The 23,741-nt window shown below is 37.7% G+C and overlaps 2 protein-coding genes and 1 non-coding gene across 24 annotated transcripts; 1 reads left to right on the forward strand and 2 right to left on the reverse strand.

Moving 5' to 3' along the window:
* Positions 1-585: 585 nt before the first annotated feature.
* On the forward strand, positions 586-16,797 carry LOC126772761 (uncharacterized). Its single transcript, XM_050493286.1, has 14 exons — positions 586-681; positions 2,389-2,512; positions 2,878-3,024; positions 3,676-3,848; positions 3,984-4,178; positions 4,273-4,488; positions 4,796-4,967; positions 5,575-5,764; positions 6,140-6,284; positions 6,475-6,600; positions 6,787-6,935; positions 7,378-7,615; positions 16,331-16,477; positions 16,659-16,797. Exons 1-14 carry the CDS (start codon positions 670-672, stop codon positions 16,725-16,727), a joined length of 2,103 nt encoding a protein of 700 aa, XP_050349243.1. The 5' UTR covers positions 586-669; the 3' UTR covers positions 16,728-16,797.
* A 330-nt stretch (positions 16,798-17,127) lies between these two features.
* LOC126772762 (RNA-binding protein squid) lies at positions 17,128-23,725 on the reverse strand. Of its 22 annotated transcripts, XM_050493309.1 has the most exons (10): positions 23,465-23,686; positions 22,819-22,864; positions 22,401-22,441; positions 21,929-22,203; positions 21,604-21,735; positions 21,251-21,518; positions 19,798-19,860; positions 19,058-19,093; positions 18,110-18,225; positions 17,128-17,785 (listed from the first exon to the last, which is right to left on the reverse strand). In XM_050493309.1, exons 4-9 carry the CDS (start codon positions 22,070-22,072, stop codon positions 18,155-18,157), a joined length of 714 nt encoding a protein of 237 aa, XP_050349266.1. In that variant the 5' UTR covers positions 22,073-22,203; positions 22,401-22,441; positions 22,819-22,864; positions 23,465-23,686; the 3' UTR covers positions 17,128-17,785; positions 18,110-18,154. The 22 variants fall into 22 exon arrangements, with proteins under 22 accessions (XP_050349266.1, XP_050349248.1, XP_050349247.1 ...); XM_050493291.1 differs by lacking the exon at positions 22,819-22,864 and having other exon boundaries at positions 18,110-18,222; positions 19,058-19,087; positions 23,465-23,725; XM_050493290.1 differs by lacking the exon at positions 22,819-22,864 and having other exon boundaries at positions 19,058-19,087; positions 23,465-23,725.
* Positions 22,271-22,341, reverse strand: LOC126773095 (small nucleolar RNA snR61/Z1/Z11). Its single transcript, XR_007669716.1, has one exon. It is a non-coding gene; the product is annotated as a small nucleolar RNA snR61/Z1/Z11 (small nucleolar RNA).
* Positions 23,726-23,741: the final 16 nt, after the last annotated feature.

Here is a 23,741-nt window from a genome sequence, read left to right on the forward strand (position 1 = left end):
GGCTTAGGTAAAAATGGCCATAACACATAAATATATGCAATTCATAATTTTATTGGATTTTGATATCAGTATTTGAAGACAATTTTATTACTGGTGGTAGGGCTTTGTGCAAGCTCGTCTGGGTGGGTACCACCTACTCATCAGATATTCTACCGCAAAACAGCAGTACTTGGTATTGTTGTGTTCCGGTTTGAAGGGTGAGTGAGCCAGCGTAATTACAGGCACAAGGGACATAAAATCTTAGTTCCCAGGGTTGGTGGCGCATTGGATATGTAAGCGATGGTTGACATTTCTTACAATGCCAATGTCTAAGGGCGTTGGTGACCACTTACCATCAGATGGTCCATATGCTCGTCCGCCTTCCTATTCTATAAAAAAAAATTAAAGATATTAGGTATACTCTTAATATATGTATATAAATACTTAAAAAATGATGGCAGTAAACAAAAAAATATTCATAATTGACATATATTGAATTGGGTCTTTGCATGACATTTATTATCTGCATTTTTAAAATATTTATATTATTGTTTTAATTTCTCGAAAAAATTTTTTACGTATTTCAGGTTCAAAAAGTGCAATAATATAACATCGTTACATACACATTTATGTCAGAATTTTCAGGGATTATTGCGGCATTGCGCTATTACTGTTTAAAGAAATTTCAAGATGCACGACACGGTAAATTAGAATTAAAAAAAAATTTACAAGTAAAATTATTTACTTAAAATTATTATATATATGTTATATCACGAAAAAAAAACATTTATTACTATATATCGCTTTCTGACCAGTCACATAACTCGTCATGTCGTTTGTTTAAATTATTGTTGATAAAAAGACCAACAATATATTTTTCTCGTCTTTACCGTAAAACTACTGTGCGGGTGTTGATGGATCTCATAAAGAATATACCGGGGAATATTTGTAGAAGAACTATGTTTTCTACGCGTAATATTCGAATATAGACACGTTTGATTGCAAGCTTAAAATATCAACAATCAAGTTGGCTCTTACAAACACTTATGAATCGGTTATAGTTTCGAAAACCTGTAATTAGTTCGGTATCGGTAGCGATTTGGTAAATACTACAGAGGATGATCGAAAATGTCCACTCAGGCCCTTGCGGTTCTTGAGGTAACTGTTCGGGGCGATGGCCCCCTGCAGTGGTGGCAACGCCGTCTGCAACTACAGACGGGTCACTGGGTAGGATCATTGTCCATGGTGTTTAATTCGGGGGGTTCAAACCGTAGCGCGATCAAGCCTCGGCGATCAGCGGTCTGTGGCGGAGTGGTGGGTCCGTGTCGTCTTTTCCCGTCGCTCAGCGAGGTCGAGCCCTTCGGTGGTTGCCGGCGAGCGCCCATCAGCCCACGACGAGTAAGTGGTCAGTGTTGAGTGAGGTCGCGTTGTAACAGAGGAGAACCAGCAATTGGGTTTTTATACGGATCCGAAATGAATCAATTATTCACATATCCATTATAGAAATCAGCGAATATAACAAATTCATCGAGCATTATTTGACATTTTCGTATTTTGTATTGAATAATACGCCTTGTATGTTATAAATTAAATTAAATTTAAAAAAAAATGTTTAACCATACAGACAAATATTATAATTATATGTAATATATTATATAATAGGCATATTTGATCATAATATTTTTATTATATAAATGATCCGGTTATACTAACGTACCTAACGTTCGAGGAATGCTCGACATGTTTCGGGAAGACCCCGGTTCTCCCCGACCATGCGGAGCGGACGCGTCAAAAACATGTCACGTGTGAAACGGTCCGGACGTTTATATAAACGGATATATTTGCGGAATTCTCGGATGTAAGATTTATTTCCTATTGTTGGCTTCGTAGCGATCTACTGCTTAATATGGCGTTAGTAATGCACTTGGATTTTGAGTTCATGATCACGTCCCATTAAGAGTTCCATTTGCTGGTCTACCTTTATTCAATAATAAACAAGCTATCATCATTTCGAATTCTGGAATTCGACACGTGTGATACAAAAAGCAAGTCTAGTGTAAAATTCTCAAGGTTGGTGGCGCATTGGCGATGTAAGCGATGGTTAAAATTGCTCACAATGTCTATGGGCGTTGGTGACCACTTCCCATCAGGTAGCCGATATGCTCGTCCGCCTACCTATTATATATATATATATATATATATATATATATATTTATATTTATATATGTACTAAGGCTTTATTTATAAACTTTGCTTAACGACTGTTTAGATAAACAATGAGTTCTGAATTTCTTCATTATTAATTTGACATTCGCAAGAAGAAGACGCGGCATTATTTAATTTAAAACACGCTAAACAACGTTTATAAGTAAGGCCGAAAGCTTCTGGAAATACAACGTACGAACGCAGATAATACGGCTGGCGGATGTGTGGAAAACATGCAACAAGATCCGCGCGGCCGTGTTCCGCGTGGGCCTCGACCTGTGGCAGTGGTACCGGCCTCTCGACCCTGAAAGGAACACCCTCATCTCTGGTAACTCTCGTCTACATGTGCATTCATGTTTTTTCGACGAACAAGCGCCAAAATGTATTGAGAACAGTAACATTCTCAATAGTAATTGTGTTTGTGGCATGTATTATGTATCTGTAGCATCGACATAGCATAATGATAAAATATACAAGACAGAATAATTTCCACACATATATTTCAACAAAACTAACATTCGTTCACCTGTGAAAAATATGAAAAAATAAGACTTAGCGTTGTGTGACGTGTAGTTACTAAAATGACCGCTAAACTATCGTATTTACTTTTGATTAAAAACTTAATAAAACAAACGAACGAAAAGCTACCTATAGATATATGTTGTTTTTTAATAACTATTATATTTCTTTCAGAGTCCAAGTTCGTGTCAGTGTTGGCGGGCCCGCTACGATCGGTAGTAGGTCTGTCCGACGCAGAGATCGCCCAACTCGCCGATTACTTCCGCGCCCAGGACGGCCGCATACTCTACGACCAACTCTGTCAGGTCATACACGGGGAAGGTAGATAATAATTAATTTTAACAAATATTTACTCGAATAATGCGCAGATCTAACACGCTGCTCTGTGTTTATGGAGAAGTGTCACAGGTCTGCTCAGCACTAATCGTTTCGCACTGATTTATTAGACGACATAGATTATATAAAAAATTACAATTCTACTTATTGCACGAGTGTCATGGTTATATTTATGATTTTATTTGTTTTTTTTTTTGTTGTTGTTGTCATTAATTCTGCATTAGTGAATCGCTTTATGCAACATGGGAGGGTTGGTAAGGCATAATATTTACGTATAATTATAAAATAACAAACAGATAATAATATCCTCATATATTATATCCTAACAGCTATTCTGCCTCAACGGCCAAGTCTTAGAGATGTGAGCGGAAATACAGATCCACACTCTATTCCTTTACTCTCATAATCCAACGGAAAGGTAAGCACTGACTAGGGGCTGCTGCTGAATATATCTTGACAGAAAACTCTCGGAATCAGGACTTAGGATCTTATAAACTAATTCTTAGATCCAACGCAATTGCAGTCACCTAGAGACAAAAGGATAGGAATGTACTTTATATTTTAATCTACCATTCAGTGTATAAGATTAATTTTGTATTATATAATAAAATTATTTACACACTTAACATTTACTAGATCTGGGACGAGAAAAAACATCATCTGATTGTCTGCTGGAGACATGTCCCCCGCCCCCTGAGCCCGAGTGCCACAAACTGGATCAATGGCAGATGCGTCGCCTTTGTTGCTTGCTAGCAACCATAGCACAGCGCGAGATTCCACTTAAACCGTACTTCCAGGACTACGAACTGGTACACTGTTATATTTCAATCGGTCAGCGTGACGTATCATAATTACCTAATGTTATTTCCATACCAGAATTTTGAAATTGTACTTTTGCAATAACTCAAATACTAAACAATTAATTTATGTAACATTATTTACAGGTTGCTAAGAACGATGGGCGAATAACATTCGCACATTTTGCACGTGTCCTGGACTTCATCGGCATAATAGTTTCGCCTGAGGACTTCAACCTTCTTGTAAGACGATTCATTAAGGATTCGTATACTATCGACTACGTTGAGTTTCTGAAAGCACTCGAAGCTGTCAAAAAAGAAGGCATTCGAGGACTTGGGCCGGTATGTACGTGTTGTCAGATTTACATTTATAAAATGTTAAATAATATATAAACGTCAGAACATAACGTTTTCTAAAGTGATCATTACTTTTTAGGCGTTCAATCATCCCAAAGCGGTTATCGACACTACATTGCCCAAGCTCTCGCGACCAGAAATCGAAGCTGGATTGTCTCCATCTGTCCTCGGTAGTTCCGAAATATTTCATCCAGCTCTTGAACCATCGAAACCTTCTCGGCAACTTGTCGATGTAATGATGACCGTTCAACAGTTTGTGTTGCAACGTCGGATCAGAGTCTCTGAATTTTTTAGGGTAAATTATTTTCTGGATTATTTACAAATTGGGATTTTCGTCTATAAGTACTAAACAATTTATATTTACACACATAGTAAGTGTAAATATAAATTCCTTGTTTGTACACGACGAATGTAACATTCTAATCAAGAAATATATCAGAATTGCTAATTACTAAAACAATTTGAACCTGCTGAGAGCGTCATTCATAGTGTTGAAGTGCTTTTTATAAGGGCAAAATATTAGTGACAGACGACTTCTAAAAAGGAGCGTTCGTAACCATCACTTATCGATTCGATTCACTCACATAGTCTGTCCCCGTTAGGATTACGACCCACTACACAGCGGCCGAGTGTCCCCGCAGCAGTTTCGCCGCGCACTGGACGCCATGGGGCTGGCGGCCGTGGTGTCGGATCGCGAGGCGCACCTCATTGCGTGCCATTACACGCACGGGGACCTTGTCTGTTGGCGCACTTTCGAGGATGACTGCGACCAAGGTGAAATTGCGATGGGCAGACAGCACTACCACACATCGCATTTAAGACATAATATTTCACTCTCGATAGTACTGTGTCCGGAGTCCGAGCTCTCACGATGCAAATACTAGTCGCTTTAGGTATTTCAAATTGTAAAAGCTATCTGCCGTGCGGCTTATACGCGAACTTGTATAGCATATAAGTGGAGGCCTCGAATTATTTGCTGAATGTAGCTGTTTATCTTTAATTCTTTATAAATTAAATACATTTCTTTAGTGTATTATCGTTCTCCCTAATAATAATAGTAATAGGAGCACAACCACTCCTGTGTAAAATATTAAAAAACGATTGTAATTCCTAAATGGCTCGTAGAACATGTTAGGGTTGTTTTTGCAGTTAGTAATTTCTTAGATGTTCAATAAGAGAAATATAATAATACAACGTTACCTACGAGTACGTACGGTGATATTCAATTCTTCATTGGCCATCTGCCAATGAAGAATTGAATATCACCTTCATCGTATTTATTTTGATTCACTGCTTAACGTGATGTGTCTCCTTATCCTTAAAACTAAATTAATGCTAAAATCGAAAGGTCGAGTCTTGACTAACACACGGTCCTCCACAGTATTCACGATAAAAGAGTTAGAGAAGCACCCCACGGTGTCGGTGTTGGAGTCGACGGCAGAAGCGCGCGCGGCGGCGGCGGTTCGTGACATGGACGCGCCGGAGCTGGCGCAGACAGGACTGCTGCGACTGCGAGCCGCTTGTAAGGAACGCGCCATTGACCTGAGACCTATGTTCGGAGAGCACGACGAGTGAGTACCGCTGCCATCAAATTGAATGACTTATTACTGATGTAAATAGTGACACTATTAATAAATAAAAGATAAATTTGATTAAAACAAAAAACTTAACACATTTGAACATCACTGCGATCCTCTACCAGGGTTAAATTCCAGCTCTTCGTCAGTGAGCTACAAACATCTAATTCCATTACTTATGCTCGCAGGTACACAAGTCGCTTCGTCGAGTCGCTTTTGGTTATATATTTAATAACTTTACAATAATATGACATCATATTGAAATCATAAAAATGTATAGAAATACTTCTGAATTAAATCCATCGAGAAATAACCGTAACGTCGTTTACGCACGCGGCCATCTAGTGACGGCTATATGACACTCCGCAGGCACAACAACGGGCACGTGTCTCGTGCGCAGCTCCGTCGCGTGCTGGCGCGAGCGGCCGTGCTCACGGCGCCGGAACAGCTTGGCGCGCTCGAACAGCGCTACCTCGACGATTGCGGGTTCAATTACTTCGCGCTGCTAGACGAGGTAAACTACTTGCTAACATTTAATGTGAAGATCCATCTACTCTTTGGAACTATGTTTTATGTATGTGTGTAATCTGATCTTTTAAACTCGTGAAAATTAGTAAATAAATTAATAAAATGCATTTAATAATTAAAAGTACCTTGTAAGAAAGGTACACCACCAAACTAAATAATATAATTTACTCTTACAGTTGGAAGAGAAACCAGTGGAGAGTTCGACGGTGGCGCGCGCGATGCCGGTACGAACGGAGGTGGCGCATGGGCCCGACCCGCGACTCACGGACATCGTGCAAATCCTCGCTAAGATAAAGGGAAAGGTGCGATAAGCTGCGAACGCAGACAGAGACTTGTTGTTGTTGACGAAAATTTTAGTACTCTGACATACAAAAAACCTCGATACCAAATTTGTTACTTGCAAGCTCACAAAATATTCCTACAGCTTATGTTTCCTGTGCCTGCACTCCCATAGTAAACTTAAAGTAACTAGGCCGTGCCCCGTGCAGGTGTCGCGCGAAGGCGTGCGGCCGCGCGAGTTCCTGCAGCAGTTCGACGCGCGACGCGAGCGCGTGGTGCCGCGCGCCGACTTCTACCGCGGCCTCGCCGGCGCCGGCCTCGCACTCGCGCCCGCCGAGGTGGAGACCCTCATGGACGTGTGAGACGCAGCTTTATATATCGATTAGCTAAAGTCATTACGATATTCGCAATGACTTAGCTAATTCGTGCAATTGTATGAACGTATGACGATTACCAAAACAAAGTTCATACAATTGCACGAATTTTCAAACAATTTTACAAAAAATCAAAAAGCAGGTACAGAATATAGGTACAGAAATCGTTAGCTCATACATATATGCCTCTGGGCCCATTGTCAAATACATTCGTAGTCGCACATCCTGAAACTTCGAAAACTCTTTAAGCATAGATTTTAGAATCCAGTGCGATGCATTATTACATATCACAAGCCGTAGTCGTACAATAAAGCATCACTAATTAATCATTTTCGCATGGTTCTAATTGCATCGGCGTGGTAGTAATGACTATTAGTAATGTCTGCCACACGAGCAAATCACACAGAAATCACGCTTATCACTCAGGTTCAGCGCACCAGGCCGACGGCGCTACGTGGAGTACGAGCGGTTCTGCGAGACGGTGGGCGAGGCGCTGGCGGCGAGCGGGCTGGAGCGCGCGCCGCTGTTAACGCCCACGCCGCACGCGCCGCCAGAAGCGCCGCTTTGCCATCTCGACTACGAGCAGCGCGCTCTCGTCGCCGGCGCGCTCACTAAGCTTGCCAAGTTTCCCGATCAGCTTTCTAATATACTCGAGGTTTTCAAGGTGAGTTTCAATATGTAACCTACGTTTTTGAAATAAAAGTACGTAACAATAAAAATTATCTTTTACACTAAATCATTCGAATAAATACGAACCGAAGACAGAGAAACTAATAGACGATTTCCTTCTCAATTACATAAGAAAGAGAACGAAAATTGCGTTACAAATGGTTTAGACAGAGATAGAATTATCAAATCTTTTGTCTCTTATCGCGTAACCAGCTTTAGTGATTGTTTCGCTACTCAAGTAGCGAAACAAACTTGACAGTTGGTGCGTTCGTTGTTTTTATTAATATTTAATTTTTGCTTATTTTTATGTTAGAAAACTATTCTAATCCAGTGAAAATACAGAGAAACAATCCTTATATCATATCGAAGGTTATACAATGGTGCATTGTCGTATTATTTCATGTTAAAACGATAGCAAGAAGAAAAATGCCGGCTTGTGTTTTAACGCGTAAGTACGACGGTTTTGTCAATAAATATAGTTTCTCAGTGATGTTTATTTATGCCATAGCTCGACGGAACCTTATATTGCATTAAAATCCTGAAGATAATAGAATTTTTATCATTCATAACCTATATTTATCATGTAAGTGCTGCCAGCGTTAGCTGTAAAAATGTCCCGATTTTCTATAAAAAATATCGACTCGTCTACAATGTACACAAATAAATACGGAGTCCAATAATAGCCTAACGTGCTTAGTTTTATATAAATATGTTATTTAATTTATTCGTTCTCATATTTATAATTTTCTAATGACAACATTAACATTTAACATTCTTTATGAATTTATAATATTATTATATTCCGAGTCAAGATGTTAACATAGAAAAATATGTGGCAACCATTATTTATTAATAATTGAATTGAGTGTTTGAGATTTCAATATCTGAGGAGAATGCTAATCCAGTACCATATAAAGATGCTGAAGTACTATTGATAACGGAAACAAAAACAAACAATGCAACAGTTTTTGGTACTTAGAAAACAAAAAAAAATATTTTTATAAAAAAATGTATAAAAAGTATTAAAAAATTAAATTTAATAACCTCATTCTGTTATAATGAAATCCCAAAAATTATTTATCTCCTAAAACAGGGAATGCAGTTACTATGGCAACATTATACTCACATATTGATAAACTATCTCGGTCTCAATTGCGGCTTCACGGTCCCTTGGTCTATTAGTTTCTCTGTTTATGATACGAACCTAATTTAGAAGATATCACCAGTGAAATTGACAGTTAATATTACCTATACCCCGTGGCCAAAGTTTATCTTTGTTTCACAATAAAAGTAATTTCTAAACAATTTTTATACTATTCATATATCTCGTTCATGATATCATAATTTAAACGAATACATAAATAAACGTTATTAAATAAAAGATTATATAGCACTTAATATTTTACTAATCGTAGGTATACCTACTTATTATTTTCTCCGGGTATAAAATAAGTACACCGGCACCCGTGCGAAACCAAAGCGGGTTGCTAGTAAATATGCCGTCGTGTATAACAAAAATGTTAGTCCCAACTCAAATTATATATATTAGGAGCTTGAAATAATCAATAACATCCGATGCTCAAATAACGTAGATACACACCGTAAACAGAGGAAAAAAATCCGAGTATCCGAAAAACTTGTCTAATATTGATAGTGCCCGATTTATGTGCGGCCGCTATAATAATGCGCAAAGACGATATAAGAATGAAGTACCGAAGAAATTGCGATAAAATATTATTAGTGTTCGTCATTAGCCCTGCAAACAAGTAATAGGAGCTAAAACTATACCCTATTCCATTCGGAGAGGAGTAAAGGTAAACAAACCTTAGATTTACAAATTGCATGCGATTTGCTGTTTGTTCTACTGTAGGCACTACAAATAGTTCTTGATTAATTTACCTTTATTTATACTACAACACTATTCCATTTTATTAGTTATAAGCACATTCATTCAACTTTCCAAGTACCGATTACAACTTCGCGAACAACGCCATTTTTTTTTGCCAATCCATGTTGTATATATAGATTATTCAAGATCTCGACCAATGATATCACGTCAATTCGTTGTCAGAGTTGTTTTATTTGGGTTTACTCCTTTGGAATAAGCTGTATTATGTATTATCGTTATGTCAGCTTACAATATTTTGCACTAAATTTTATTTTTAATAAATGAAAAACAATCTTTATATTATAATAATTTTTATCTAACCTGTAATTGTTTATAACGGTAACGGCAACGTCTGTCAGAAAAACGGATGTATGATTCCCAAATAGATCTCCAAGCTAATCCTAGCTAACACTGATTTAAAATATATTTAGATTCCTACGCAGGAAATTCAGCAGTTTTTTCAGCAGCAGCAAACTCTATTTCTGTGCTGTGGTATTTCTGTGTGGTGGAAGGAACACTCATATCTTAAAACATTATTCCACGATGTAATAAGCTTGTTAGTGTATCCTTTGTTGAAGCAACCTTAATACATTTCTGATATAAAATTAAATATTATCTTTTTGCAAGAATACCTACATAAGTACTACTTGTGTCTAATTTCATTACCGTCAGATCAGCTCTTTAATCCGGACGAGGTAAGAAACTGACAGAACTATTATTGTAGGTATTTATAATATAATTGTGATGTAATGTTTTTAGTCGTTACTAGCAAAATAATTGGCAATCGCTTTTCTAATGTTATTGCTATGATAACTACTAGTGAGCGGAGTGGCTGACAGACAAAGATTGAGAGAATGTTCATTTACTTCAATTCCGTATAATAAAAAACGAGGAGAGAGATCTTCCAAAATTGTATACACATAAATAAAAACAACGCGACTGTAGCTTGACAACCCACGCTGCGATCACGCATCAATTCATCGATCGAAAGTTCAAATATGAATTAATCTCAACTTGAAGAATTAATTGATGAGGCTGAGTGTCATCTAGTCATATGGTATTCATGATCCGACAAGTACTATAAATTAAAAAATAACATTTTAAATAACACCAATTGCAGTGCATCTTTGATAGAGTCCACCGTGAAACAACTCACACCGAAAGCACTGCCTCCGCGTAGCACTTGAAGGCGCCCTTTATGCCGAGTGCAAGGCCAACAGGCACACATTTTGTGTTTACAGTAGCTAAAACTATCGGCAAGGCATACATTTCACAACCTATCGTTATTTAAAAACTGTACATTTGTACAATTTTTAAACACCAACCAGCGTCCGTCTTCACTAAATTCTTCTCAAGCTAATGCTGTAACAACTTTCAATGCAATTTTTTTCTTTGCATTTTAATCTCGTTTGCACAATAACTAAATAATTGTTGTTTTTTACATTGTAAAATCTGTCAATAAGCAAATATTGGGATCTGACTGATCTTGTGGTAGTAAACCATTCATTCTATTTTTTGGGATCAAAATATCAAGAACACATGACCTAAATATAAACTAATTGCAAGTGTTTCAGGGACTTTTTTGTAGCAAATAATAAACCTTGTAGGTAATAAATACCGTAAAATGGGGTGAATAGCAATGATTTTCGACTGTTTTTTTACCTCAGGTGATTTTATATAATGTCCGGTGCCATATAGAAAGAGCTATAACAATATTTTTTTACTATAAGGATAGGTTTTTCAGAAAATTTATAAAATATTTACAATTTCTATTTACCCAACGAATGGGGCCAATAGAAACGCGTTAAGGGGTGAATGGAAAAACTGTTAGGGCTGCCAGAAATTACTTTTATCCAACATGAAAAATGTAAGGTTACGTGTTTAATTTTTTAGGTTTGTAAATGCTTATTGAGATTAAAATCTTGTAATTTCGTTTTTACGGAATGTTAATGATCTCTATTCAATAAATCAAACAAGATTCAATAAAACACAATGTTAGGTAACAGTTTATCAGTACTTTTATTCGAATGAAATAAAACAAAATAAATAATGTTTTGAATTAAAACCCGCATATGACGACACCTACAATGCAAAAAAAAACAATTATAAAACTTCTGAATTAAACAATTAACATAACAAAGTTCTCACAGGTAATTAACTTCAGCCTACGCTATAGAAACAGTACTACTATGTAAAAATAATCAACATGTTTAAAGATTACATAAACATAATTATCTGGATCTTCTAGTTCACATCATCCTCTTCTAGAACTTTTAATATTTCGTCACTATTATTGTAGTAAATATTTATTTGGTTTGTCCTTAGCAATTTAATCACATTTTGTACCACTACATTCTTGCTTTTTTATAAATAGGTTATTTGTATATTTTATTATAATGACCATCATTAACTATTTCATTGGATACTATTTTTATTTTATTCTCTATGATATTATTATCATCAGCAGTTTTTTCAGTACTGATCGTAACCTCTTCACATAAGCTATCCAAAAAAAATGGGCAGAGTTTCAATGTTTATATCAGTATGTAATTCTTCAATGCTATTATCGTAGTTTTCCTGTCCTATGTTACTGATGCAATTTTGCTGTCGCATATTAATATCATAATTTTCGTAAGCCGTAACGTTATCGTAATTTTCTTTTCTTGTATTTCCGCATTTTTCTTGTCCTGCGTTGTTATCGAATTTTTCCTGTTCTTTATTATTATCATTATTGTAATTGTCTTTTTCTATTTTTTCAATCATTAACTCTTCTGCTCTCAGATACCTTACTGGTGGTAGGGCTTTGTGCAAGCTCGTCTGGATAGGTACCCACTCATCAGATATTCTACCGCAAAACATCAGTACTTGGTATTGTTGTATTCCGGTTTGAAGGTTGGCGGTACATTGGCGATGTAAGCGATGGTTAACATTTCTTGCAATGCCAATGTCTATAAGCGTTGGTGAGCACTTACCATCAGGTGGTCCATTTGATCGTCCACCTACCAACTCAATAAAAAGAAAACCACATATATTATGGACTTACTATTTATTAATGCCACCAATCACCAGCTAAACTACCATCTCAAAGTCTACAATAATATAAAACTGGGCACATGGAACGTCCGAGGCATGATTACGAAGGGCAAAAAGGATATAATAGACCAAGAACAACGGACTAGACATTATGGCACTTACGGACACATCTGAGGGGATCCGGGTTTTACGAAACAACTTGTGGTCATACAATATACTTATATTGTCGGAAACTTTTCCGATAAAGTAAATAAGGCAGTCATAGGATACAACCCATTGAGCGACAGGAATAATGACAGTGAAGCTTAACACCAAGCCATGCCGTATACATCTAATTGTATATGCACCAACATCGTCGTCAGAGGCGAATAAAGAGGCGTTTTACAGATTGCTTGAGGACACGATAAAACTAGTACCCAACGGAGTATGGTACTGCTAGGTGACTCCTAGGAGAACAATGCTACGATAGGATCAACAGAAAATGACGACCATCTAAGAGAAATAGTTGGAAGGTATAGTCTGGGGGAGCGGAATGAGCGCGGTGAAATGTGGCTAAAATTTTGTACTGAGAACTCCCTCACGAAAACTAATACATGCTTCCAACAACATCCGAGAAGGCTCTATACATGGGTTATGCCAGGAGATCGGGCGAGAAACGAAATAGACTACATAGCTATCTCGAAAAGATGGAGATCCTCCATAAGAAGTGTGAAGACCTACCCTGGAGCAGATTGTGGAAGTGACCACAGACTACTTGTGGCAATAATGAGGATAAAACTGAAGAAGTGTCTGAGAACTTTATACAAACCACAATCAACAGACAATCTGCTTTCAGAACATGTTTGAACATCAATATATTAGACTTCACTGTAGACACTAATGCAGATATTAACACCAGCTGGACTATTGTGAAGAACCTTCTTTTAACAACTAGAGATGAAATCCGTACAAGGGTAAGGTTTACTGGTGGTAGGGCTTTGTGCAAGCTCGTCTGGGTAGGTACCACCCACTCATCAGATATTCTACCGCAAAACAGCAATACTTGGTATTGTTGTGTTCCGGTTTGAAGGGTGAGTGAGCCAGTGTAATTACAGGCACAAGGGACATAAAATCTTAGTTCCCAAGGTTGGTGGCGCATTGGATATGTAAGCGATGGTTGACATTTCTTACAATGCTAATGTCTAAGAGCGTTGGTGACCACTTACCATCAGGTGGCCCATATGCTCGTCCGCCTTCCTATTCTATAAAAAAAAAAAAAAGGGATAAAGCAGATAAGCCGAATAAGGAATGGATTACCGAGGAAACTTGGAAGGAAATAAAGCAGAGGAAAGACCTACTTAAAAGCAACACTGATACTGACCGTACGCAATACAGAAGACTATCAGCGAGAATACAATATCTCTGCCGCAGGGACTACAATGGTTACCTTAACAACATATGTGAGTACATAGAATGGCACTCAAAAACACTGCACACAAGCGATCTGTTCCTGAAAGTCAAGAATATTAGCCGGGAATTAAAGCCGAAAACATGGGCTGTAGAAGACGGTGCGGGCAATCTATTAACTAAACTAAAGAACAATAAATCAGCCGGTAAAGACAAAGTTTACGCCGAAGAACTAAAGCAAATTGGGTATAAAGGTATTAACATACTACTAGACCTGTGTAATCAGGTATGGAGAACAGGTCAATGGCCAAATGACTGGAAAGAGTCAATGCTTATCCCTCTCCACAAAAAGGGACGAGTTGCTGTACTCGTTCGTACAGCAACTACCGCACAGTGACACATCTCACGCCAGCAAGATAATGCTCTACGTCATTAACGAGAGATTAGGCATTCCTACAGTGGCAAATACCTCAGGAACAGGCTAGTTTTGTAAGAGGTCGAGGTACCAGGGAGCAAATCGTCAACGTTAGGCAACTAATAGAGAAAAGCCGCGAATTTTGCAAGCCAACACTGATGTGTTTCATTGACTACTCCAAGGCTTTTGACTGCGTACGCTGGGACTGTCTCTGGAAAGTCTTACAAAAGATGGGAGTTCTTGAGCACCTGGCAAGTATTAATTGCTAACCTGTACAAAGATGCTGAAACTGTTGTGAGAGTCAATGACGCGATATGATAATGACGGAGAAAGGGGTACGGCAAGAGTGCATTCTTTTCAACATCTACGGGGAGTTCATCATGAGAACAGCTTTAGATGACTGGCAGGGTGACATCTCGATTGGCGGGACGAAGATTAGCAACCTTCGTTATGCAGGTGATATCACTCTAATCGCGTCATCCGAAGAAGAACTTGGCGCACTCTTTCGAAGTTTCTATTAGACCCATACTACTATTCTATACTTCAATAGATTCTATTAACCCCTTTTATACAATAAATTCCCACATACTGTGATTTTAACCAATTGTTAAAGTTTATTAACAGATTGTCGCTTACCTTCACTGAATTTTTATAATTTATCACACATATAATGAGATAAACACACAAAACAGCACTACTCACTAATTTTTCACACCTAAAATCAAGAGTTGCGACAGTTAAATTAAGCGCGTTAACAAAGGTTAGTCTTTGAAGTACATTTTGAAGAATAAATGTCAATTTTTCAAACACTTAAAATATGTTGCCAACGCAAAGTAAACATGTTAATGTGTAATAATTTAAAATTCTACCAAAATCCTTTATCGAAAAATAGTCAAATGTTAACCTTGAAAACTTTCTTGAATTTTGTTCTATTCACCGTGCAATTTCTATCCACCCCGTTTTACGGTAATTGATATATAATTTCAATGAAATTTGCACACATGCAGGTTTCCTCACGATGGAAAAGCTTCACCGTCAAGCACGAGATGAATTACAAACACAAATTATGCACAAGAAAATTCACTGGGGCTTGCTCGGGTTCAAACCTACGATCATCGGGATTCCTCAGCTATTATATTATTTTTTATTATATTATTTCTTCCTAAATTATATATTAGCAAATGTGGAATAAGAAAGCTTTTTCGGAAAGTGTATGCTGCTCTATAAGAGTGAAAACATTTGACGCCATTGTGATACAAGAATAAGTGTTTTCTTCGCATGTATTATTTCTTAAAATATTTGTATATATAATTATATGTACATACTATATACAATTGATAGATTTAGTTCATAGGTATTGTAACTGTTTAGTCCTGTGATACGACCGCGAGGTTTCCGGTCTTTTGCATTGCATTTGCAATCTATCGGATTCGCGACCTTCCTTGCCTTGTGTAATTTAGTTTGAGTCTATTCAATAACGTGAAAACCTTATAGAAATTTCAGATTTTCAATGTATTTGTGGGTGTTCCAAATTAAAGTATTATATTTTTTGGACAAAGAAAATTGCACCGGGCACTGACAATAAACTGTATTTATCTGCAGAGCTGTATTAAACATCAAACATGTTCACTAAGGGTCCGTTCACACAGACCGGCTCGGAGAGGAGAGCAGATTTTTATCACGTTGGAAACAGTGTTTTGAGTGATTGTAGTAAAGTTTATTTTTGCATTTGCACCTTTTTTGTCATTAAAAATGCCTGAACGCGCTTCGTGTGAAGTAATAAAAGGAGCCGACCGGCTCCGCTTGCGTGCTCTTTCTCGCTCGCACCCGCTTTCAGATCTCTTCCAGCCGGTCGATGTGAAATAGTTGGCGGCTCCGCTCCGGCCAATTCCAAGCGTATACGACCCGGTCTGTGTGAAAAGAAAAAAGCAGGCCGATGCTCTCCGAGCCGGTCTGTGTGAACGGACCCTAATGGCGTGGTTTGTCAGGACGCGGACCCGCAGCGCTGCGGCTCGCTGCCGCGCTCGGCTCTCGAGCGGGCGCTGTCGCGGCGCGGACTGCTGGAGCGCCTGTCGGCTCGGGAGCGGGACGTTATCTACAAGTGCTTCGGCTACCGTCGGGGTTGTACGGATGAGGTATGTGTCTATTAGAGGCAGAACTAAAATACAGATGTATCGTTTGTATTGAAAATTATTATTATTAAAAATAACTTTTGTAATGCCAATCTATTCACTGGTTAAAAATAGCTAATTTGCTCATTTATATTGCAATATGAACAAAACAAAAAAAATTATCATAATTTTTTTATTGGGACAGGTTAACTACAGAGACCTGTGCAACGCTCTTAATGTCCTGCACGCTACGTCCAGTGCACAGCCATGCTGAACTACAGTTGAATACTAATTATTTGACGTCAAAATTATAGCTGAGCAAGATCTAATGATTTTGATTTCTTTTACGGTTTTTGGTATCAATTTAGAAGACAAGATTGCACAAGACAGTTGTATCCACATTTATTGATATTTGTAATTCTATGTTAACTTAGGTATATCAACTATGAAGTTTCAAAAGAAGTCATACAAATACCTACAACAATTACAATTATGTTAGATTTCTTCTAGACAATCACTGGACAAAACAATTTATATTAGAATTACAAGTTTTAAAACTATCTTCTTTAATTGGAATATAGTCTAAACACAGAAATAAGAAAATGTAAAAAAGATTCAGTACTTAATAATAAATAAGTGCCTACTTCTGTAGTATTGAAATTGAAATCAATTAAGACAGACAAAAAAGTCAACATTTTATTTACATATTTGTTTTATTTAGACATACACAACTCGTATATCTCCAGAAGTTTTGTTCATGTCCGATCACTTACGCTAATTTCATCCCTATTCATCGGAAGAAACAACTAGTTTGTATAAAATACATGATTCTATTTTCTTGTTCGATTACCAAAATTAAAAATTACAAAAAATCTACAACATTTTCTGCAATGAGATCCAGAACAATCATCGCTGAGTGGAGGGCGGCTGCTCACACGCACGCACGCACACACACACGCACGCACGCACGCACGCACACACGGACCCGGCGCGCCGTCGGAGACCGTAACTCTAACTTTAAGCTCTGTATAATTATTACTCTAAGAATCAGTTCAAAAGGTAAGATTTCGATACTATAATGTCAAAATTGAATCTAATCAGCAATAATACTCAAGTTAATCTATTAATCCATACTATATTATATTAATTTAATGCAACGACCGCTCCGGATGCGGTCACGTCACATACGACGTACTTTTTATCCTTAAAAATTTTCTTAAAAAGATTTCTTAAATATTAATTATGTGGAATGGAATGTCGCGTCCCCGGCGCGGCGGCGGCGGCGGCTGCGGCGGCTGCGGCGCGGGGGACGCGCACGACCGATCACTTAATCTGAAACAAGTCAAGTGTTACTCCCTCGCCGACCAACGCATGTGTGAAGCGCGACTGAGCTAAATTAAATGTTATATATATTTATTTATTCATATTTTACATTTTAACAAGATCTTAAAGTATGTTGATATCTGTCGAATGTTGGAAATAAATATGACTGGAGGAAACACCGCGCCGACCCCTAGTGAATAGGGTGAATATTGAGGGAATTTATTATGTAGCGTCACTAGCACTCTTCCAATGATTGATATGTCAACCCGCATGCAAAGACTAGAGGCGAATTTAAAAAAATGAGCGCATACAATATTAATGCAACATATTCACCTTACTATTGGACTGAGATGACTATCGGCAGGTACTGGTTTGTGTTTAGTAGGGCTGGTGCCTCTGGTTGGCGCGACCGCCGCCGCCCCCGCGCTGCTTGCCGCCTTGATAGCCTGCTGCAAGATGTAACGATAAGGAAACTTCGAAAAGCATAGCACCACCAATAAGTCAACTTAACGATGGAATAAAACAGGTTCGGCGGCGCGTTTGTCATGCCAGTTATTAAATAGCGGTACACTCACGAGTAACGGTATAACCACAATGACAGTGCATTGTGTTTTATACTCAGTAAAAATTCGCTACGTTAAGACTCAAATGTATAAAACTGCTGACTGAAGTTTCAAATTGTCTTATTTGTCAGCTTTATTCAAATTCAGGAATAAATTTAATTGAATAATTCAATTAAAATATGTTAAATTTATTAACATACTCAAATAAGTTAGGTAAAAACTATTTTAAATTGATTTATACTGTGAGTGTAATTTCCTTTCTAGTTAGGTTGAAGCAAATAAGCAACTTTTTTACAAATAGTGCCTAAAATATAAATTTAAAGAAAGATACTAGATAATAAAGGCTACAATATTATAATTCAACTACACTATAATAAAAGTTTTAAGCTTAGCTTTAAGCTTATAACAAAAAGCGGTGAGATTTTAGTCCCCAGGAGCTTTTTAATTTTGACAAAAATTCATAATATTAAAATGCATTACTATTGAACACGCTCATTAAATACATTCGGCAAATAAATTTTAATATTTAAATTAAATCTTGACTATTGAAAGAAATTGGATCTACATCGGAAGCCAAAGTGAAAGAGGCAGTGCAATAATAAATAGACACAAGAGATGTAACATCTTAGGTCACACTGGTGCCGGCACATTGGTAATGTCAGGAATTTATTTAAGGTCACTAGCATAATCAATGTTAACGGCAGAGGTGACCACTTACCATCAGATCGGCCCTCCGCTTGTCTGCCTTCTGTTTCTTCCATAAAAAAAAAAGAAAAAAATGTTATTACATTTCTATTCATTTAGACAACAAAAAAACAAGATTTGTTAGATATCAAAAGACATGAAAAATTAACACTTCAAATTGAAAATAAAATGTTATTCACATTTTAGTATATAAACAATTAATGTTTTTTTATCAAAAATTTATAATTTATCTACATAAAGAAATTATTTAGTAATCTCACTAATAAGATCAATTTTAAATAATAATGTTAATAAATAATAATATAAAAAAGAAATGTCAAAATATCCAATATTTATTGGATATTTTGACATTGCCTTGAAATGAACAAATATCACTTAAGGACTTGGTCATATAATTCTTACATCTATTAGAATTCATTAAAAATATATAATAAGCTGAAATAATTTTTCAGTTACATTCACCCATGCAATATTATGTCAACACTAATTTGAGATTAATGTAAACGATTAAAATATTAAACGACTGAGATGCAAATTAAACGTTTTGTAACATTTAACTAACAAACTACGATCCAAAAAACTATACAATATATTAGTAATACGATAGGTAATTGCAGCGGGGCCAAAACGATCGTGACAACACTACAAGAACACATAGGGTCACACTCTCAAGCTAAGTCTACACAGTCGGCGGTACGAGAGTGTGACCGGCGGCGGTTGCTAAGGGTTAGGGTTGGGTGAGGACGGCAGTACCTTTCCCGCGTGGAGCCGCGCGCGCGCCGTAGCCGCCCTCGTACCCTCCGTACCCGCCATAGTCTGCCCGCAACATAAAGACATTAGTCTCCAGCAGAGTGCGTTATCTCCACGCACCACTTTTCGTTCTATATGGGCTTGTGTATTCGTTTTCAGAGTATTTACGAATAATCATTTCTCGTATGAGTCATGTTTTATCTTAATGTAGAGATGAGTTATATATAACTACTTTAAATAACTCACGACGTATTTAATAATTACATGAACTATTACTTAAACAAGTTATTATATGAGTACCACGAGATTTGCGTTTAACTTATTGTTTCAAGTAAAAGTTGTTGCGACATGAATATGACATTTACTTTTTCACTATTAACTTGTCCAGTATAACTTTTTATCTCTTAACTAAATGTAAGTTTATCAGTTAACTTCAAGAGCACTAAATTATTTAAAAGAATAATATAAAATATTATTAATTTGACTAATTTATTTTATTTGATTAATTCTAAAAATAATTATTATTCTAAAATCGATGCTCACGCCGCGAATGTCGAGACAGTCGAGGGAAGTGTCGTGGACAGCTGCGAGCATGCGTGTTAGTTGCGGGGCGCGGGGGGAGCGGGAGCGGGCGGGGTATATATGGAAACACATTGATTTTTTGGTAACAGTGCTTTATTCAAAAGCTTCATCATATCTTTATCACTTTCACAATGTCTCTCCATATATTACCCCAATTACCCAAATGTAGCATGTGGCGAGAGCGTTAATAGGTAAATAAAAATACCAAAACAAATAAAACTCGGGCGACATTGCTACATATGTCAAAAGTGGTATTACAAATGAACACTTATAAAACGTAAGGCGGTAACATATATGTACAAACATAGTACCTAGTGAAACAATGATAAAGAGTGATCGATAGCTGCGTGGGCACTCGCTACTGCCGCTGACATACACGCGGGCGGCTCGCAACAGTGATGCAAATTAGTGGAAATAAACTAAAGAATGCAAATTAAAATGATCTTTCGAAATGTTATAACTATGAAATGATTTTATTTTAAGATTACACAGGAGCAAGTTTCCTAACTACGATCGTTATCAGAATAAACTGTCGCCCCGACGACATTCACTACACATTATCTCGATAGAATATCAATGTAAATACGCAGTTATAATAGAAAAATAAATATTTTCTACGCACTAAGACATACACCTAAGGTTCACGCGACTCGATATCTCCTTATCGATCGAATTATACATCAGCGAGGAGGTATCTCAAGGACGGAGGGCGGCCCCACTACGCTAACCTAGCGCGGCGGGCGAACCGCGACACGCCGCTCGCCCGCCACCTTACTCTACGTTTACATTCTAGGATCAGGTAACATCAGTCGAGGTAATGTGTCGGAGAGCAGGCCGGCCCAGCCGGCTCACTAGTGCTGCTTGCCGCGTTTACCGTAATTGGGGTATCCGGAGTAATCGTATCCACCGTAGCCCCCGTAGCCGTCGTAGCCGTATCCACCATAGCCGTAACCGTCGTATCCGCCGCCGTATCCTCCCTGGCCGTAGCCATAGCCGCCATAGCCCTGGTTGCCCCAGGCCCCTTGGCCACCGTAGCCACCACGGCCCCCACGCCCGCCACGAGCACCCCTTCCGCCTCGGCCGCCACGCCCTCCCATTCCCCCGGGTCCGTCTGGTTTCGGTGTCGCCCTCTTAACGTCAACCTAAACACGGAAATAAAAATTAAATTAAATGACTTTAAATTTCAAATACATCACTTGATTATATTGTATAAAGAACTCAACGAACCTCCTTGCCTCCAATAGTTTGTTTGGGAGTCTTCAGAAGTTCATTGACCACCTGCTCAGACTCAAATGTGATAAAACAGAAACCTTTCCTTTGGTTCTTTGTTTTATCAAAAGGCATCTCCACATCTATAACCTGAAAAAAATATATATATAAATGTTTCGGGTTAAGACTTATTATTTTCAAGAATCTAAAATGTTATCAGGGGCCCGGTTTTATCTTCACATACAATCTAGATATCATTTAATCTCACCAAATCCGGAGTTTTCATCATTTATTTTACTCATTACATTCTTAATTTAATCTTTACATCCTAAATAACACTTACTGTTCCAAAGTTATTGAAGAAGCTTTTAATTTCCTCATCAGAAATTTCACTGCTGAGACCTCCAACGAATATTTTGCCATGCCTCGCCTTTGCCTTCTTAGGGTCTACTTTCTTATTGTTAATAGTGTGATCCCCGGCAGCCATCACTTTATCAATAGAATCTGGAGCCTTGAATACGATAAAAGCGAAGCCTCGTGATCTGCCAGTGTTTGGGTCTGTCTTGACATTGATACTTTCAATCTCTCCATAAGCACTGAAGTGATCACGTAATTCCTCTGAAAGAGACAGTACCAAATGAGATATCTAAAGCTAATTTCTCACGAGAATAATATTTCAGATATTTTGTCAGGATTGTGGGTAAAAGTTTCTTCAAATTATTTCAGAAGCAGAACTGAAATTGATCATCATTTAATATTGTGCAATAATAAAAAACGTATAGTATTATAATGAAGTCAATCACTAGAACACTTACTATCTGTGGTTTCCCAGCTCAGGCCTCCCACAAAAAGCTTTCTGTAAGCACACAACAAAATTATCAAAATGAGAAAGCACAAAGGGACAAAATTGCCTCAATTTAGAAACTGACTTAAAAATTACAATTTAACATTAACACTATGCAGTACTTGTTTACAGTACTTTACAGCTACATTTTGTTACAAACAAACTCCAAGCACTGCGGCAAAACAAATTCAGAAACCTGTAAGTTACAAAAATTAAACTGCAAAATTTAACATTATCAAGACAACGAGAAATGAAAAACAAGAATGTTACAGTGATATCGCAAGATTTGAAATTGGCAAGTGTGAACGAGGCCCAAAGTTAAGTGGCCAAGACAATCTAGTCAGTTTGGTCGTTGTTTTACTTTAGTGTGAGCCCTTGCGGATATATACCATGACGTCCTCCGGCGGCAGCTGCGGCGGCGGCGCAGGCTCACACCTGCAGAGAGACAGGGCGTTAGTAGCGCTCCAAACTGACCGCGGCGCCGAGGGCCGATCACCCGACGCCTTCCTCGGCGCCATAACGCCGTACGCACTACCACCGATTTAAAATCTTGCAAATTGCTAAATAATTAGTCCACGCCCGATAATTGACCGTAACATTCAATCCACTAATCGAATGTGAAAATAAAAACTGATGCGAAAATCGATAACGGGACCGCGCCGGCGGGAAGTAAGAGTGACGCGCGAGTGACGCCATTTTACGACGAGCGGCTACAAAATGAATTTTAATAATATTGTAACCTGGAATTTAGCTGAAATAAGAACTATGACATTGACGACTTAATTGATTACGCGAAGAATCCACTGCAGGAATAAAAACATTGAATTTTGAAAAAACCTCATGGATTAAAGTCGATTACAATGCCGATATTGATAATATGCCGGACCGACGCCGCCATTGCGGCAAGCATATTAATTACTGTGAACATAAATTTACAACGCAAAAAGCGATTTTATGTTTGAATAGTTAATATTTTACTTAGATTATACTATATTACACTTTACTAATATCGTAATATAAAATCAACGGTTTTACCTGTCGTCATCGCGTCCTGGAGCATCTGCACTGTTATGTTCTTGGCCATCACCGCCACCGTTTTCCGCATTTCCATTCACTTGATTTTCAGTAACGTCTTGTGCAAAATTATCGTTATTTGCCATTATTATTACTATATTTAGACTTAAAGTAACAATAAACTAAATCTAAGGTCTAAATACGACCTTCAACGCTGAATGCCAAATGCAGAAGAATGAAAGAGGGCGTATGATGAGTCGGCGCGAACTATTCCGTAATGTTGGCTAATAGCAGAGAG

This window comes from Nymphalis io, chromosome 13, assembly GCF_905147045.1.
Source record: "Nymphalis io chromosome 13, ilAglIoxx1.1, whole genome shotgun sequence".
NCBI classification, from domain to species: domain Eukaryota; kingdom Metazoa; phylum Arthropoda; class Insecta; order Lepidoptera; family Nymphalidae; genus Nymphalis; species Nymphalis io.